At 46.0% G+C, this 19,047-nt stretch overlaps 1 protein-coding gene across 1 annotated transcript in view; it reads left to right on the top strand.

Moving 5' to 3' along the window:
• Window positions 1-573: 573 nt before the first annotated feature.
• The window catches only part of LOC119400586 (eukaryotic translation initiation factor 3 subunit D), a 169,319-nt gene continuing 150,845 nt past the window's right edge, over window positions 574-19,047 (top strand). The window contains exons 1-2 of the mRNA XM_037667649.2: window positions 574-716; window positions 8,663-8,987. Coding sequence (XP_037523577.1) covers window positions 574-716; window positions 8,663-8,987 — 468 coding nt within the window. The remainder of the gene's footprint in view (window positions 717-8,662; window positions 8,988-19,047) is intronic.

The following is a 19,047-nucleotide window of genomic DNA, read 5'->3' as shown; positions in this document are numbered from 1 at the left end:
TTTGCGGTCCTTCGGTGTTCTCTTTCTCCAAAAGACGCCCGAACAATGTATCAATGCAGCTTTGCAGGTTTTAACAGTCGTGTCACTCTGTTGCTTGTTTTCTAAACGTAGGACATAGATGCATGAACGTGCATGCCTCCATGTGTGCCGCAGCGGAATATTGATGTGGATGCATATGTAATCAACGAGTTCAAAAAATGAACATTCTCATACAAGGCATCGACCATTGAGATTTTAGAATTTCCGACCTTTGAGATTTTAGGATGTGATTGCTCAGGTGTCAATAACAATAGTTATTGAAGAACGATGATGGTGGTGACTGGGAAGTTGTTCCACCTGTCATTTAGAGCGGAAAATTAGCAACGGTGCAAGAGCCGGCTGGCGGTGCATAGTTCCAAATATCCATGGGGGACCACTTCCACATTCAAATTATTGAGAAAATTTGAATTAATGAATTGCAAACGAATGATCTTTTACTCTAAATGTGTGAAGGTGGATGGGATCTATTGTTATTCATGATCGAACCTTTCAAATAGACAGTGTAACTGATTGTAACACTTGTTTTCGATGGAAATGTGCGTGTGCGAAGGAGGCGTTGCTGATGGTGAGGCTGTGCCTGTTTTTCAGCAACGCAACTTGCGTAGCCGTGAGCGGCAGAAGCTGGTGCAACAGCAGCAACTCCAGGTGCTCTCCAAGTCGGCCAAAGGCCGCGAACGGTGAGCCCCTTTTGTTTCGCTTCTTTGTCAGTGTCTTCATGAAGGTGAAAATGCTTGAGGCTCATGTACTTAAGTGCACAATAAAGAAACCCAGGTCGTCGAGTCCCTCATAATTGTAAGTGCTGACTGTGCAGTTCATCATCTTCGCCTGTGCATACAAATCATCGTAATCATGACCATTTTGTCTGGCCGGGTGGCCATCTTTGGCTCGTGCACCTGTGTTGTAACACGGCCGCCTGGATCATCGGCGCGAGGCGGTGTTGCTCCTGCCGTCCCATTCGGCGCACGTCCCTTTGAATAAAATGTAATTGAGGTAGTTCAGCCCACTCACTAATCCGAGCGTCACGAATTAGTGAGTAGGCGCGACTCCCCCGCGCCTCCCTGGAGGACACGGGGACCTTTTCCCCCAACAGGACAAACAATCCCCCGGCAGTGGGGGATATAGCGGCATTTCGGGCTCTTGTTTGGCCACATCGTTCCACTTGCTCCTGCAGAGAGCGGCAGTGGGTGCCCAGTCCGCAGCGGGTCGTCTGCAGCTCGTCGTCAGCAGCTCGTCAAATGGTTGGTACAAGCCACCAGAGTAATCTGGTAACACTGGTATCCACCTCCATTTGCCTCGTCCGTGTGAGTGGGGGACATTTGTATAGAATTCTCCTCACGAGCTGACGTCTCTGCCTTTATCCCCCCAAGGATTTGTCCACCGTGTGAATACCGCTTAAAGTACGTGTCAAGAGAGCACGTCAAGCCCATCGACGATGCGGACGATGCCACTCCTGTCTGCTTTTTTTTAGCAGCAACAGGAGCAGAACCATTTTCACAAACAGGATGATTATACTGCTGTTGTACACTAATAGCATGATTGTGAAAAGAATTCAACAAGGCGATCGCATAAGCATTGGTGATCTCATAAACATCGTTGGCTGTGTCCTGTGACCCAAACGACGCTAACTTTCGTTCCCGGTAGCAGTACACGTGCCGATGTCGATTACTTGGGCATATGGTTGTTGTTACTTTGGTCATTGCTATAGCAATTATTACTTAAATAGTGAAAACAGTTGTGGGTGAAGTACACTCAATATTTTGACGCTGTCTTTATATGTTAGACAACATAGTAACTTGTGTCGATTGACAGCTGGTCGTTCCGGGCTGTACTTGGACAGTTTTAAGGGGAGACGTGGGTCTTGAACAAATTTTTTTAATTGGTTGGGTTAAGTGAATGGAATTTAATACACTTATTCAGTTTTCTCTGCAGATTCTAAATCTTCAAGTAGATTTTTATTATCTGCATTAGAACAAAAGATATGAAATTTCTAAGAGCATATTTTGTATGGTACTTTTTGGCCACTTTGCTTTGTCAAACACAAAAACAAAATATGTGGCAAGACTGCCAGAGAGCTCGTCTAGCAGGTGATGCTAATTTGTTTGTTTTCAAATGCAAAATAAATGGATGCAAATATGAGTGAAAAATTTTTGCTTCATACACTTTATGATTATCGAGAAGTATCATTTGGTAAACAACATTATAACAAAATAAATAGCATCATCAGCTAGACCAGCTTTCTGGCAATCTTGCCGCATACTTTGCTTTTGTGTTTGACGAAAAGAAGTTGCCAAAAATCCCCGTAAGAATTGTAATAGAAAACGTTGTAGAACTAGCATATCTTTAGTTCTAATGCAGCTATTAAAAATCTACTCAGAGATTTGGAATCTGCAGATAAAACTGAATAAGTGTATTAAATCTCATTCCGTTCATTCAACTATTAAAAACACACCTTTCAAACCCACGTCTTCCCTTAAACCAAAAGATCAAATTCTGCACAGTAGCGCAAAGAAGCACACGGACGGCTGCAGATCAAGATGGGACACAGCGCTATGTAGCGCTGTGTCCTGTCTTGACCTGCTGCCGTCCGTGTGCTTCTTTGTGTTACTGTTCAGAATTATGCACTATACCAAATGGCCCATCAGTCTGTCCTTTCAAAAGATCAAGCAACACTGTGCCTCAGCCAAAAGGGAGCATTGATGCATGCCAGTGGTTGCGCGCCCTTTTCCCCCACCGGCACGATACGACGCTTTTGACGCATAGCCGCATGCGTGCACGTTACGGCGTGTGTCAGTGGTTTGCACTTAAGGGGGGACGTGGCAATGGGAATGGTAAACTTGGTCAAAATGTTCAGTTTTTCAATTAATTTTTTTCTGCAATCCTGAGACCATGTTTTATTTACGTCATGGTGAAATATTAGACCAAAATAAGCAGTAGAAGTTGAAAAAAAAGGCATTTTACTAGTGTGCTGTCATCAGAAACGATGAGAAAATTGGGCTTTAGAAAATGCAGATCTACAGTTTTCCTTTGACACAGTGCCACCATATTGGCGTCATCATAAAGAGGACAGACAGAGCTCAAGATAGCCACAAAGCTGCACTTCTCCAAGGAAAAATAAAACCAGCTTTCTTCGGAGTTCCATTTTCTTATCTTTTAGCTCCATTTTCATTGAGCTCGATTTTCTCAGCTTTCATTTTCTGAACAGTTGCTGTAAGTCAACCTTGTGCCATTTCACAACAAACCTAAAGGACTCTACATCTATGGATTCCCTTGGCTCTAAAGGGACACTAAAGGCAAATAACAATTTATGTTAGAGTAAAAGCCCAATGTATGACAACTTCTAAAACGGCAATATTATCAACAGCAGTGCCCTACTTACCGAGAAATTAAGCTAAATGTATCACATGACGAGCGCCACGAGTGGGACATTTTCGAAGTGATCCCGATGACGTAGGGAAGTCGGCCTACAATAAATCACTAGTAATCAAACTAGCAGCAGTAAAAAAAGAAGATTCTGAGCATCAAAGACGTAATAAATGCTGTTTGTTCGTTTCCCGCTTGATTCATGGAAAACAAAACCTCCGTGGCGTTGCCATGGGGAACGGCGCGTGTGGTTCAAAGGTTCCGTTTTCGCCGAGCTGAGCCTCGCCCGTCTCAGTGGTAGTTTCGGGATCGCGTACTGCCGTGCGTGTTTTGCGCGCTCGTGAAGGTCGCTCTGACAGAAAGTTCGACAAAATGCCGCATGCGTGTGATATTGCCGGATGCCCGAATGGTGCACAACGCCAGTGCTGCAGCAAGGAAACCGGTGTGTCTTTTCACTGGTTGCTGCGGAATGAACCCTTACGCTCGAAGTGGCTTAGTGTCATGCCATTGCGCCAGTGTGCTAAACAGTCAAAACCTCTGCGTGTGTGCTCGCTGCACTTTCGTACTGAGGATTACGAGACCAACCACAACTTGGTGACGGCTTTGAATGTGCCCATCAGCAAGTCTTTGCCGCAGCGCCGTTGTTGCTACTGTGGGTCCCGCTACTTCCGCTCGGCTGCTACTAGTGTCGGCGGCTGTGCAGTAAAAGCGGGCAACGTTGGGCATGGCAGCAGTGACGTACGAGAGTCGTATTTTCAGGCGGGAGATTTGAAGCGTGCTAACGCGATGCGGACCACTAAAAACATGATTTTATTTCAAAATAAGCACTTCCTTGGCACAAAAGCAGCGCTACGAGGTTTCTGGACCGCTATTTCAACAATCAACGTCGACTTAATATTTGCCTTTAGTGTCCCTTTAATAGGAAAATTCTCAAAAATTTATCTTATGGTATTTGTCCAATCACTTGTGCACTTTTTTCGCAGTCATTATCATGTGGTTCCATCCCTCACGACTGGCGCATAGCCAAAGTTATACCAATCTTCAAATCGGGCATTCGCTCCGATCCTTTTAACTACAGACCCATTTCATTGACTTGCACCTTCTCGAAGCTCCTCGAACATGTTATTCACTCACAGATCATTATCTTGAAGATCACAACGTCATTTTTAAACAGCAGCGCGGCTTTCGCAAGGGATTTTCTTGTGACACTCAGCTTCGACTTCTCGAAGGCATTTGATCGTATCCCTCACCACAGATTACTACTTAAGTTAAGGCATCTCAACATTGACACCCAGGTTGTGGCATGGATTAAAGACTTCCTCTCCTCTCGCATTCAATTCACTTCCGTTAACGGTTCTAACTCTTCAGTGGCGCAGGTCTCATCCGGCATACCTCAAGGGAGCGTGCTAGGCCCTCTGCTCTTTCTAATATTCATCAATGATTTACCTAATGGCATTTCTTCCCAAATTAGATTGTTCGCTGACGACTGCATTGTGTATCGTGCCATCAAAAGTGACCAGGACCACCGATCCTTACAATCTGACCTCGAATCCATCAATTCATGGTGTTCATCATGCTGCTAATGAAGCTTAATCACTCCGCAAGACCAAACTCGTATTCTTTACACGAAATCCAAACCGCCTCCCGACCACATATACACTTAACCACACGCCTGTCGAGTCAGCTACGTCATACAAATATCTAGGACTTCACCTTCAATCTGACCTATCCTGGAACTGTCACATCGATCACATTCTTGCAGCTGCTAACCGCTCCCTTGGTATGTTAAAACGTAATCTACGCCATGCTCCTGCGCATGTGCGAAAACTTGCCTATATCACTCTAATCCACCCTAAAATTGAGTACGCTTCAGCCATATGGGACCCGGAACAAGCATATATCATTGATAACATCGAATCCCTGCAGAACCGTGCTGCTCGTTTCATTTTCTCTGATTACTCTCGCTTCACTAGCGTCACTGCCTTAAAAAGCTCGTGCAGGTCTTCAGAACCTTTCCCATCGTCATAACTGGCCCGTCTATCTCTTTTCATAGAATTTATCATCATCCGTTGCTTCATGACGACTTTTTTCAGTCACCTTTAGTCATCTTTCCACGCCGCGATCGCCCTCTCAAGATCAAACGCATCACATGCCGTACTTCATCCTTTGCTAATTCGTTCATTCCAAAAACCATCATCGAATGGAACCAGTTGCCTCGATTTATCGCAACAGAAAGCAACATTTCGAAATTTAATGAACTCTTTTTTTTAGTGTGTGTATTCTGTTATGTTGTTCTGTTATTTTGCGTTGCATTTTTAAACATCTCTTTCAATATTTTTAATATGTGTTGTGTTATTGCGTTGCCTTTTGCGTTATACTTAAGCAAGTCTTGTTTTATTTGCAATTTTTCATGCTGGCTATGCCTCTATTGGATTGTATCTTTTTTTTCCTACCCCCCTATGTAATATCCTCCCAGTGAGGGCCTTTAGGGGTTTCTTTAAATAAATAAATATATAAATAAATAAATAAATAAATAAATATAGATAGTATAACCATTCCGTTTTCTGCGCTTAGATCCTGAGACATTGGCGAGTGCCGTAAAGCTGTCCATATTTGTCTGCACGCCATACAGGTTTTTATAATTGGCTTTTTGTAAAAGTTTTTAGTAAGACAGTGAGTACAGGAAGTTTCAAAAATGTTTTTGTGGTGCTTAATTGAATAATAAAAGTGGGGGTGTGCGAGTATTCGAACTTTTGAATATTTTTCGAATAGTGTTTGCTATTCGATTCACACCGAAATATTACTATTCGAAGTAGTATTCGAACTTCCAGAAAATAAATATAACGGTTTACAATAACAGCAAATAAATATAAAGACGATAAATCGGCGTGCAGCGTACTTGGTCTTGAGTTTTGGGGCGCTGATGTGTGAAACTTGCTAGCCTCTTCCACCGAGCGGTCGATGCGCAACGGGCTTGCCGATGCCGATGAGTAAAATGCCCATCCACGGTTCCGAGGAGCCAGCGGGCAATGCGATTCGTTGCTTGTGACGAAACACGTGGCGGCTTCTTCGGTTTCGCTTGTCTGCTAGCGCCACGTTCTTGCCTGCAAAGTTCAGATTCATCTCGTACATCGGTGCCGTGAGTGGAGTTAGGCCTAGCCACGTCTCTGAGCAGTAAGCTCGGTCGCGATGTGCGTGGCCACGGTGCCCGATGCTTCAAAGTACGTCATGCTCGATCGCGAGTACGAAGAGTCATCCCGCGATGGTCTTCGTCACAAGCAGAACAGTCTGTCCGAGACGCACGTCTTCGATGTTCGCGATGAGCGCGGCGCACTATCGTAATCTCATGCTTGAGCTTCTGCTTGCAGCTGCCAGACTAAACCGTAATTATATTCTAAACGATCGTCGACCTGTGAACACAGAACCAGTGCGAACGCATCACTAAGTAGCGCGATTTTAGACAGCCGTGACCTCGCGACGTGCGAGCAGCAGATGACGCTCTCCCGTAGCGAGGATCGGACCAATGGCGAGGCGTGCTGGAGCAACATGGCGGACCCAGCCAATCGAAAGCCTCGGAACGAACTTCAAACATTTCTTTTTCATATGCGTTTTCCTTAATGGAGGACCTAGCTGAAGCGGAAAATTTGAAGACTGAGAAATGCTCTTTCCGACGAGCCCAAGATGGCGGCGCCCGGTTGCGCCATTGCGGTGCTATAATTTTTTTTAACGCAATTTTTTTTTGCGATTTCTGCAATAATTTTCACTACCTCGACAAGCACAACAAATTTTTTACCGCACTTCTTCATAGTTTTCAGTGACGATATTTTGGAATCAGAAAAAGGGCTACAGAAACTGAAAATGCGATTTTGAAAATCGATTTTTTTGTTATTTTTGCGATACGAAAGCCACATCCTCCCTTAAGAACAAATCTGTTCTTTGACCATGTTTGTGACTTGTTACTGTTCCTGTCTCGTAAGAACATAGTTAGGGATTCTCTGCAACCTTTTTCTGTAATTTTCGCTTCAAGTATTCGAAACATATTTCAGAAATATTCTAAAATTATTCTGAAAATTTTCGATTCAATTCACACTCAATCTTTATTATTCGAATTTGCTTCGCACCCAAAATTTTGCTATTCGCACAGCTCTAATTAAAAGATAAACCAATAGCCTTATGGCACAGAATGGGCCCTTCTGAATATACTTATGCAAAAATCTTGATGATCTTATGTCTAATTCATTAATTAATTTTGGATGACAATGAGAGTCTATCAAGTGTTGTAACTCATAAACTACAACAGATAGCTCAAAACCGATTTCAGTTGTGATGTCAGCACAACATATCACATCTGCATGCCAAATTTCATCACTTTATCTTCATAAATAACCAAGATAGTTTTCGTTGCCACGTCCCCCCTTAACGCCGACGTTGCTCTCTCCCCGCCCGGCGCATTTCCACAGAGAAGCGCTCCCTTGCTTCTCTGAGGATTTTCTGGCAACCACATTTTAGCTCTTACTGGAAACAAATAGTACGAAAAAAATGTGGGACTAGTGGAAGAAAGTAACAGGACTAGTCTCACATTTTTTTCGCGCTATTTGTTTCCAGAATGAATTACCAACTCGCCCATCTACCCTTCTGAGTCACATTATAACCGGTCTTTCATCTTGTATGGACTGCATAGTAAGCGGTATCCGTATACATGGAGTTCTATGGGATGGTAAACGGGAGTCAGAAAAAACCGCATTAAAGCCGGTCCTGCACTGTAAGCGGTTACATTATAAATGGTCTACGCAGTAATCACAATAATTAACTTAAAAGCGCTTCAGAAACATGCGGCTGACTCTCGTGCTGCGCGAGAGTCAACCGCCCCTGCTGCTCCCACTGGCGCATCTCCAGCGCTACATCTGAAGGGGGAGACAACCTGACAGATCTCGCTGCAGATGACACATATCTCAACTGCTGTAACAAGCAGGAAGTCGATAAATCTCAGCAAAAAGTAGCGCGCATGTCGGACACTAAGTTTGCAAATCTCCCTGACAAGAGTCTACTCGTGCTGGGGAAACCCTACGTGCTTACCTCAAACATTGACTTCAATGACGGTTTGGTAAATGGAATAGTGGGAACTCCGCGATCACTGGGTGCCCAGCTACGCACTTCCTCAGATTTCACAGTAGTGGCGCTGCATTTAGCACAGGATTTAGGACTACAGCAGTTGCTACACGGAAGGAGATTTCTGATTGACGTGTTCATAAATTGTGTTCAGGGAGCGCATGCAGCAGGTGCGCAAGTGGCAGAAGCAGATGCGGCAGAAGTTTGATAACAAGGGTGGCCAGGTGCCAGTCAAACATCGTGAGGCATCTGTGGCCGTGCGCCCCAGCTGGAAGGTGCTGGAGGAGATGGACTTCCCACGCCTCTTCAAGCTCTCTCTGCCGGCCGTCGGGGAGGGCCACGACGTATACCGGTGCGGAGCAGTCGAGTTCTACGACAAGGCCTACAACCTGGTCACGTGCAAGAACGAGCGACCCCTGCAGCGCATCAACCGCATCTTCCACAAGGTCACCACCACTGACGACCCCATCATCCGGCAGGTGAGCCCGCTTATGAGGTGCAACAGACACCATTCACCTACGCGGTTGACCCTACCATTAATTGTATCTCTTTTGCAACACACGCGCTGGATGTAGGACGTATCAATTGGGATCTATAATCTCACTTGCCACACACATTTCAACGTTAACTGCACAACCACTGGCTGCTGCTAACTGCAGCTAAATACGTTGTGGAAACAAAGAAAGATGAAGGTCATGTGTGCTTGCTGTTTACTAAAAAACCCAAGTCCCTGCCATGGGGATGCACTGTGGAGAGCATAACCTTTCCAAGGGTACAAGTGCAACTGCTTGTGTGGTTCTGTCAGGCCAGGAATTACTGGAAGTGCGGCTGTTATGCTCTCAGTCAAGAAGCATGGTGCTGATTATACACCCGCAGTGCTGTGTGAACTCTCACTATGATGACTTGAGCATGAATTTCTCCTAAGGAAACCTGGTGCCTTTATGGCCAATGAGAATGTCGCCTCTGGCACATGGGGCGGTTTTCTCTCAAGTGAACACGCACATCAACACGTTTGCTTTCTTGAGATTATCGCTGAATGTGCTAGTGTCCGCAAGCGAGAATCTTCTCGGTTTGCTGTCTTAGCACGGTTGGCACACTGCCAAATCGGCATGGTTTGTGGATGGCCTTGCAGAACTGAAAGTATCGCTGAAAGCAGTCGTCCAAGAATGCGACCCTTCCTCCTGAACTTTGTTAAACATCAACACACTCAGCTACAATCTTGTTTACATACAGAACTGTGGAGGCAACTACACAGTCATCAACAGAAACATAATCGTTTTATGCAATTGTGTTGGCGCCAACAGGCGGAGGCGTGCAAGAACTGAACACACGCAGCATGCTTGCACGACCATCGCAGTGAGAAAAAAAACAACGAAGAGACATCAGTGCATGAAAAAAATTCCACGTACTTCTGAAGTGTGGCAGCACATGCTGCCAAGCAAGAGAAATGATTGAAAAAGGCGTGTGTTTTAAACATACAGGCATGTTGTACATATACGGTGACAACCCTCAAAGGATTAATCGGAAAGAAGGTGTGTGTTGATTCAATTTTTTTTAAGTTGAGAATAAAGATTTGCTCACCCCTCCGCCCATTGAACGCTTAGCTGTCATTTTTTAAAAAGAATTGAATCAACAAAGCGATAACTATTCGCAAGCTTGGATAATCGAGCTCTTTGTCAAGCAAGGTAATCGAGGCCTGAGCGATGCATGTATCGAACAGAGCGCTGATGTGGGCAGCTTCCACAGGTTCCCGCTGCGTCTGCCCCCTGCGATGGTACAAAATGGTGGTGCTTCCAAACAAAGGAGCACATCCGCAATCATGACAGTGGAGCGACAAGTGCGAGCTGGCTTGGCCTTTCAGCGAATTGTGCTCACACAGGCACACATTAGTGCAGTGGCCCGCCTGCCAACGTACACACGATCACTAGAAAGTGGGATCAAGTACAACACAGAAATACAGCATGGGATGTATTTATGGACGTGTCTGATTTGACTGGCACATTTCTGTGCCTGTGACTTGCTCGTGATTCAACGTTCGGCTTTAACAGAAATTAAAACTTAACGCTATAGCGGGAAGTGGCCTTTTTTGTGCAAGGGATCAAGCCATGCACATAGGGTAGGACAGCCATATTCCTATGCTGCTCTTGTTCACACCCTTGTGTTGATGTGCCGTGCCAGCTTTTCTGCAACCAGAGAAAGCCTTTCCTCTGGAAAGCCAGTCATCCTCAGTTTCGAAGCCTGCGAGTTGAGGCTTTCGTACATCGTATGAGGACAGGATTTATGGTGCGCTCACACTGAGACATTCGGCGGCGAGAGCGCGCGGAATCCGCTTTGGCGGCAGCGAGATCCGCCGGAAAAGCCCATTTCGCGCCGATCCATCCTGGACCGATTTTTGTGGCAGCTGCCGCCGGATTCCCTCACCGCGAACCAATTGAAACACGAGTCGAACATTCGAAAAATGGCGGCGCGCTTGTGATATCGCAGTCGTCGAAGCCCGCAGCAACAGCGAAGTCTTTCGTAATCATCCTGTAGCTCTCGACAACTGCCATGTGTTGTCACGATTAGCATCTTTGCAATACATCATCGCGATCTCGCAAAACGGGTAGCATTATCTCGGCTCGGCCAAGCTTCTCGCGTCTTGCAAATCAGGGCGAACTAACCATGACTGCTTGCGTCGTTTCTTGTTCGGCGAACGCATGTTTCTCCTCGTCAGACATCGCCAGAAAGTTCCTTTCCAGCAGGCCCAGCAGTTCCACGACCCTGCTCCTGTTTATGCGCTCCGCCATAACGAAATGCGTACACAACGCAGAGCGCGTCGATGCCAGCGTTCCTTCGCGCGAAGGGACGATGACAACTAGGCGCCCTAGTTTCGGCGGTGCGGTTGCGAAGCGGTATGAACAATGTGGAATTTCGGCGGCGCGCGAATTCCGGTCGCTGTGGCCGGCGGATTCCCCAGTGTGAATGAGCCATTAGTGAGCACTGGGCGAAAACATGACGTCCCTATAGCATTTTTTTATCAGCCTAGTGTGGACCGAGGTGCCCCGCCACGGTGGAATAGTGGTTATGGCGCTCGACTGCTGACCCGAAGGTCGCGGGATCGAATCCCGGCCACGGCGGCTGCATTTTCGATGGAGGCGAAAATGTTTGAGGCCCGTGTACTTAGATTTAAGTGCACGTTAAAGAACCCCAAGTGGTCAAAATTTCCGGAGCCCTCCACTACGGCGCCTCTCATAATCATATCGTGGTTTTGGGACGCTAAACTCCAGATATTATTATTGTGGACCGAGGTATAATTTAACGGTGGTTTTACAGATCTCTGTGCATATTTCCAACACGTGTGGGAGAGAACGTCAGACACAGGTCGAGAAACCGGATGCATCCTTCGCTCAAACTTGAACTTCAAGCCGAGCCCATCCTTTTCAAAAATAGACGAAGTCTCACCAGCAGTTGAATCTGGATGGGTGCCATTCGGTATGATTAAGTAATCATCGACATAACGGACAACTTGTATTGCTAAATTTCACATGCTTTCTTCAACAGCACCGTCACCATTGCTTACCGTATTTACTCGAATCTAACGCGCACCTTTTTTCTTGTAAAACGAGTCCAAAAATCGTATCCGCGTTAGAATCGAGTACCAAAAAAAAAAAAAAATAGAAACTCGCTTATCATATTGCCATCGGCATTTCAAAATGGCCGCCTCCTACACGCCTTGGCCATTTCTTGTGTGCTGAAGAGATTGTCATCCCGTTCTGCGTTCGCATCGACAGCATGGAAGTGCCAACTCCAAGTACTCGACGAGTGCACCACGATGCCACATTTAAAAGAATAGTTATTACATGTGCAGAGACGGACGGAAATCGGGCCGCATCGCGGTCGTTCGGAGTTCCCGAAATGTGCGTGCGAGACTGGCGCAAACAGGCGCAGGCTCTTCCCCCCTCCACACCATAAATTGAATAAAGCGCAAGCGGTCACACTACGCCAACTACAGACAAAAACGTACATCACTCCAGCCATGCTAAACAGAATCGATCCAGACTTTTCACCTCACTGTCAGCACTGTAATCACGAGCACTGCAATTTCGAACACATGCTCTGGCTGTGCCCCTTTAATTCGGGGTCAAGATTATCAGACAAACCCTCCTGGGAGGCTGCCATGGGCAGCATGGAACTCAACAACCAACTCCTGGCAGTCCAGAGGGCCCGAGACATCGCCGAGAGGCTCCAGCTTCCGGCACCTTCCTGGGTGGAGCCACCTGGCTGAGCTAGCGGGATCTCCAGTCGCGTTCAGCTTCTGCCACTTTTGGACCACAAGAAAGTTATCACTCACTCACTCACTCACTCACTCACTCACTCACTCACTCACTCACTCACTCACTCACTCACTCACACTCACTCACTCACTCACTCACTCACTCACTCACTCACTCACTCACTCACTCACTCACTCACTCACTCACTCACACTCACTCACTCACTCACTCACTCACTCACTCACTCACTCACTCACAAGCAGAAGATTTTTTACAGCAAAGCTTCACGAAAAGGTTTCATTGGACCAAAGTAGGGCCGGTTTCCCGAAATCGAAGAGCGTTGACAGCGACAAGGAGTTGTCCGACAGCGACGAGGACTGATCCATTACGCGACTCGTATCGCCGCCGTAGTGGTGACAGTTTTAGCAGCAAGGCTCGCTTTTTGACTTTGTGTTTTACTTTTTTGAAACTTTACTTCTTAAAACCCAAGTACTTGTTCTTCTGAATGTGCGAAGTTTGACTCCTATGGACTTTTTTTGTTCTTTTCTCTCACGAAAAATGGGTGTGCGTTACATCGATGTATTACTTTTTTTTTTTTTTTTGTTCGCGGAAAACGGGTGCGCGTTACAGTCGAGGGCACGGTAGAATCGAGTAAATACGGTAGCTAAAGGTCGCTCAACATGGCTCCCGCGTTGCCCCCATGATTTCCATGATGTATCGTGTCTGCGAAATGTGGTGCCGCGGTGAAGTCTAATGTAGTCTAATGTGAAGTCTAAGGTATAAATGAAGAGGTTCAATCAGTTAGTCGGTGACTCTCCACTATGGCGCTTTTTTTTCTAGTTTTTTCTCTTTTTTTGTGTGTTCGTTATGTCAGCACTGCAGGTCCACAGATGTAACCTCTCAACATTTGCAAATTCAAGCACCTGCAATTTACACCCGAGTCACATGTCTTGATTGCTGGAATCGTGTGGCGCCCTGTTCGTGTTTTGCACACATGCAGCCTTTGAAAAATGTTGTTTTGGCTATAGCACAGTACTGCTTATGGTGTGGATATTCACGACTCCGGTGAATTATGTTATAAGTAGGGCTCCGTGTTTTCTGAGTTCATTTTTATTGAAATTTGGAGGGTGTTTTTCGGCGGAAACTCGACGTTTATCGCAGTTTATTTCTCGTAAATCCGCAGTTCTCAGAAATGCGGATTTTAGTTCTGCATTATTCTCAATAGGGGAGACCGACGCCGTGGGAGGCGCTGCGTTGCCGGGCGCTGTCAGTCAATGTGGGGAGAAAGCTCGTTACTCGAGTGTTGACTCCTCCGCTGTCCCCTTTAAGCTGCCTTGAAAACGCGTTGCTTTGCTCGTACGCTGCACGTGTTCTGCACGCATTTTTGAGAATTTCGCATCGCGCGCGGTTAGGATGTACATGCTTCTGTCCGCATGGCAGCAATTTGGTGAACGGTCAGCGTCTGCTCAGCCATGTAGCAGATGCGGAGCAAGTGATAACAGACGACGCCGTCCTCGTCAGAGCGAAGTGCATTTCCCAAGTGAAGGACGACGCTGTTTACGACGTGGAGTAATTATACACCTGTTTTATTTGGTTTGCTGTGTGTACTTCGCACTCTCTATGTTTGTTACTGGATGCATGGGTAAGGCCGCTTCTTGTGTTTTAGGTTAAGCGACCCTCACACTGTGACTGCTATTAGTTGGGATACCTTAATTTACTAGCAACCATTCGAGTTATCGTGCAGTACGCAACACTCCAAAAACAAATAGTCTATTTTGGGCTTCTTTCTTTCCCGCAACAAAAATTGACATCTATCTCGCGTGTCCTTCCTTGCATTATTGCCGTTCTTATAGCCGGTACTCCAAGTTTACGAACAGCGTGCGTACTATCAATGTGGCATAGCATTATTAATAGGGAAATGACGAGCGCCCAGCTTTCAGAAAAACTTTTTTTTGTCTGCAGTCTGCGGGGGAAGAGCCAACTGCTGTCAAGGCATTTTATCTTGGTCACTATCGAAAGTGCACCGTGTTGTACAGGCTGTACCGGCACACACAGTAACAACTAGTTCACTGTATGTGCCAGAAAAACCAATGGACGTGCAACAACGGCTTATGCTTTTTTTTCGTAGTTGTCGTGGTCGTGCCCACTCAAGCGTGAGCTTCAAATCCATGCCTGTCGTCTGCTTTTTTTGTGCCATCTGTTTGGGAATCGGTAGAATTTCACTGGTGGAGCCGACCCCTTCGTGTTTGCATGGCCATTGTGACAGTTGACGACGCAGCAATAGTTACCCCTTTTCTGTCGGGGTAACACGCGGAACGAGGGGTGTTTCATGTGCAGCACGTGCTTCGCAAATGCGTGGGAGCCAAAGGGAGCGAAAGGGTCGTAACATGCTACTAGTGTACGCTTTTTCCGGCAGGGGTATGGCAAGCGCTGGCGTCGGCGGGCAAACTTGAGCGGGTCTCCCCTATACAGTCAAATCTCGATACAACGAATCTCGAGGAACTGCTAAAAATCATTCGTGATTTTGAAAAGTCATTGTAGTGAAAAAATAAAAAATTTGTGCGAAAATCGTAAATGCAACCAAATCAGTCGGCTACCTGTACTGGGTATACATCTGCGCTCATGTTATTCTCTAATAAGCGCCAAAAAAACGAACACAAAATATTAGGGAATGAGTGCACGTTTATTTGAGGAAGAGCGTGATCTTTGCTTGATTGGTGCAGCTCAACTGCTGCAAGACGAACTCTTCAGAGTGTGCATCCTTCTTATGCACTTTGAAGCATCAGCGTTGGATACAGATTCTTCGTGTCGGTTCATGCACGCTGTTTCAACGTCGTCTTTGCTCTCATTGTCCACGTCGCTGTTTCCTTGTCGCGACAAATGGTATGGATCTTATCGGTCATAAGTGCAGCCGACGTGCATACTTCGCCGTTGCACTGTGCCTAGTGTTCAAACGTTAGTGAAGCATGCATGGGTAATCTTTGGCGACTTCATCCCGCTGGTCACTCGCGTCTCATTTTTCACTGTCGCCACATTCCTTCAGTGCTGCTTCCGGAGCTCATCGTGAATGTACAACCACTAAGCTAAAGGCGAGAAAACAGCCGTGTAACAAGCATGAAGGTGGAGCTGCCCGACGAAACAACAGAAGCAAAGGCAATGACGCAACGAGGCGAAGCCTGACGTAGAAAACAAGTCAGTACAGGCAATGGTGATGGCGATAGGGCTGCCACACATTTGAGTAAGGCAGGCGCATAGAGAAATGCGGTCGTTCTGGTGATGATGATAGTTGCACGTACGGAGCTGGGCATTGTTTCTGCTGCTGCGAGTAACTTTTTAAATTCGCTATTCGTTATTTTGAAGTGTTGGGTAGATACAAGGGCGATAAAATTTGATACGTTATTCTGAAACATTCGGTATTCTGAAATTCATAGTAGTGAAATATTTTTACATTAAACTAATCGGAATTTGGAGGGGTATTTTCGAAATAGTCGTTAATCTGAAAAAATTGTTAACCTGAGGTTCGCTCTAATGAGATTTGACTGTACTCCAAAATGAAATGATACCTGAACTTGAAAACATCAGAACACACGAAGCGTATTTTAGTTCTTTGGAACGTTTAAGGGGGGAGGTGGCGATTGAAAAAAACTTTTTTTGTTTGTTGACCTAGAGTAATGAAATTTGGCAGGCATACTGAAGAATGTCTCGAATAGCTATATATGAAGTTTCATTGCGATATCTCGAGTAGTTTTCAAATTACACTCTGTTACATAATCTGATGACATAGTCTGCTGGTGAAAAGCCTAGCATTGTAACAAAACATGCCAGGAAGCTCAAAGTGGTCTTGATCTTTACTCAAAAGAACACTACAAAGGATGACATTATTAAAAATGGTCTCTTCCTTTTAGTTTTTTTACAAATAACATCCACATCAGCTTCATGTATTGCATCAGAACTTCTCATGCACTGATTATCACATACAAAAAAAAAAAAAAAACTAGGCCCTAAGCAAGGTAAAGAATAATGTCATCCTGTCAACAAGGCTTCAAGGATTAAAAAAAGACGGAATCAAAATCTGTGTAGTAGTTGCCAAGATATCTGCTCCATGAGCTGAGCAACATGCCAAAAAAACAGTATTGAGAAAACTGCGTTTAAGGTTTGGCCTTCTCTAAAACACCTAAGGATTGTGATCTTTGGTTTTTTTTATGATGTTTTACTTCTTGGACATGTGGCCTTTCCCCAGTGTGCCTTTGTTCTTTTTTTCATAACCTTCTTCTTTTTTTGATCTAAAAAAAACCTGTATGGATTTCAAACCAAGTTCTCTGTATGAAGGAGTGGTGTGATAGACATGACAGAAAAGAAGATACAGTAGAACCCCGCTGATACGTTTTTGAAGGGACCGTAGGAAATAAACGTAAGAGACGGGAAACGTAAGAGCCGAAAAACAGGAAAAACGGCAAAATATTTAGTGGTACAGAATTTTATTTCAATTCTTACGAGCAGCACGAAAATTGGCGCGCTCAGCCGTGATCTAGTCGATGGATAGAAACGCGGAGCTTAGGACGGCCTTATCCACAGAAATGTAATCAACGTATGTGATTTTTTTTCCACCAACAGCTGTAGGCATGAAAGAACTAAGCACACGCAATCACGACCGGCGCGGCGAGTCCGACCGCGAACCGCACGCACGACCATGCGAGCTCCAACCAGCTCGAACTCCTCCCGTTCTCCGACAAATAACGATGATGATGAGTCTACGCCAACGCGATGGCAGAAGTGAATGCCAATCTCGAAGGCCTTGCTTTCGCAAGCAATTACGTCATACACGCCATGTTTGTGCAATGCAAATCTCAGAGGCTATGCTTTTGTCAATAGTAAATGCCAATCTCGAAGGCCTTGCTTTCGCGAGCAGTTACGTCATAGACGCCATCTTTGCAATTTGAATCTCGAAGGCCATGCTTTTGTTTGCATCAATTGAAAGATTCTGTTGCTTGCGCCTCTCATGCGGCTAATATTACGGTCAAACGAGGCCAAGCTGCGTGAAAATGCACCATGGCCGCTCTCTTTGGTAGTCACTCGGTCGGCTCCGAGCACACTTTGCGACGTATCATACGGGAACGGTCCGACAGTTACGACGTAACAGCGGGGTTCCCAATACATTGTATCCTATGGGAGCTATGCCGGGACCGGCGGAAAACGACGTAACAGCCGGGAAAACGCAGCAGTGAGGAACGTAACAGCGGGGTTCTACTGTATTGCAATCTGCCATATACTGAAATAACTACACATATTTCTTGTATTTATGCTGTCATTAGCAAAATTAAGTCTTGCTTATTGATTACAAATAATCATTTAATAATTTTTATAAAGAGAGGTTTGTTGTGACAGAAAATGGCTCACACCATGATAGCTGATACCTTCGTTCCAAATAACAAACAATTATGGCCAAGACATTAGTGGCACAGGGATTTTTGAGCAGTTTATTCTCGTCCCCCTGCTTCCTACACATTCTTTTGCCACTCTCGCGTATGCAACGTATTATCATTCGGCTGACCGCGGTAACGCTAGTCTACGAGGCTTTCATTGTTTCAGAACATTCATAAACGCCTGCGGCGATACCAAGCACGGCTCCAAGCACGTCTAAATTACTTCACTAGTGCTTACTGACAGCACTCTGACCGCTAAGTGCTTGGCCGTGGGGTCCGTGGAGCCGGCGCGTGATGTGCTTGATGGCGGCGTTCGGTGACGATAGCATTTTCAGGTGCCGATGTGCGAAATTGCTACCGCTGCTCCGAGCAGTCCGTGGCCGTGGGGTCTGACGAGCTCGGCTGTGGAGTTCACTGCCGATGCGTAAAATGCCTGTCCGCGGTTCCGAAGTGCCGGCGAGCGATGTGCTTCTTCGCTTGCGAAAAAGCACATAGTTACAGGTACGCTAGCGCGTTGTCCGCAAAGTTCGAGGTTCGTTTCGCCAAACGGCGCCGTGAGTGGAGTTAGGCCTAGTGACGACTCCGAGCAGTAGGTGCGCAGGCCGTGGTGCCCGTTGCTTCAAAGTGCGTAATGCGTGGTCTTTAGTACAAAGAGTCCTCCCGCGATGGCCTTCGTCACGATGTCAGAAGTGCTGATAATCAGAACATCTAACCACGAATCCGACGCTGAAGTCAACCCTAGAGAGTTGGTCCGAGACGCGCGTTTGCGATGTTCGCTAAAAGCGCGGCACACCATCGTTTGAGGCCAGGATGGGAGTATTGCGGACCAAGACGTACCGAGCCAAATACGAAGGAATAGACAC

The sequence above is a fragment of the Rhipicephalus sanguineus genome, chromosome 7 (assembly GCF_013339695.2).
Source record: "Rhipicephalus sanguineus isolate Rsan-2018 chromosome 7, BIME_Rsan_1.4, whole genome shotgun sequence".
NCBI lineage: Eukaryota > Metazoa > Arthropoda > Arachnida > Ixodida > Ixodidae > Rhipicephalus > Rhipicephalus sanguineus.
This window is presented reverse-complemented; position numbering and strand designations above follow the sequence as displayed.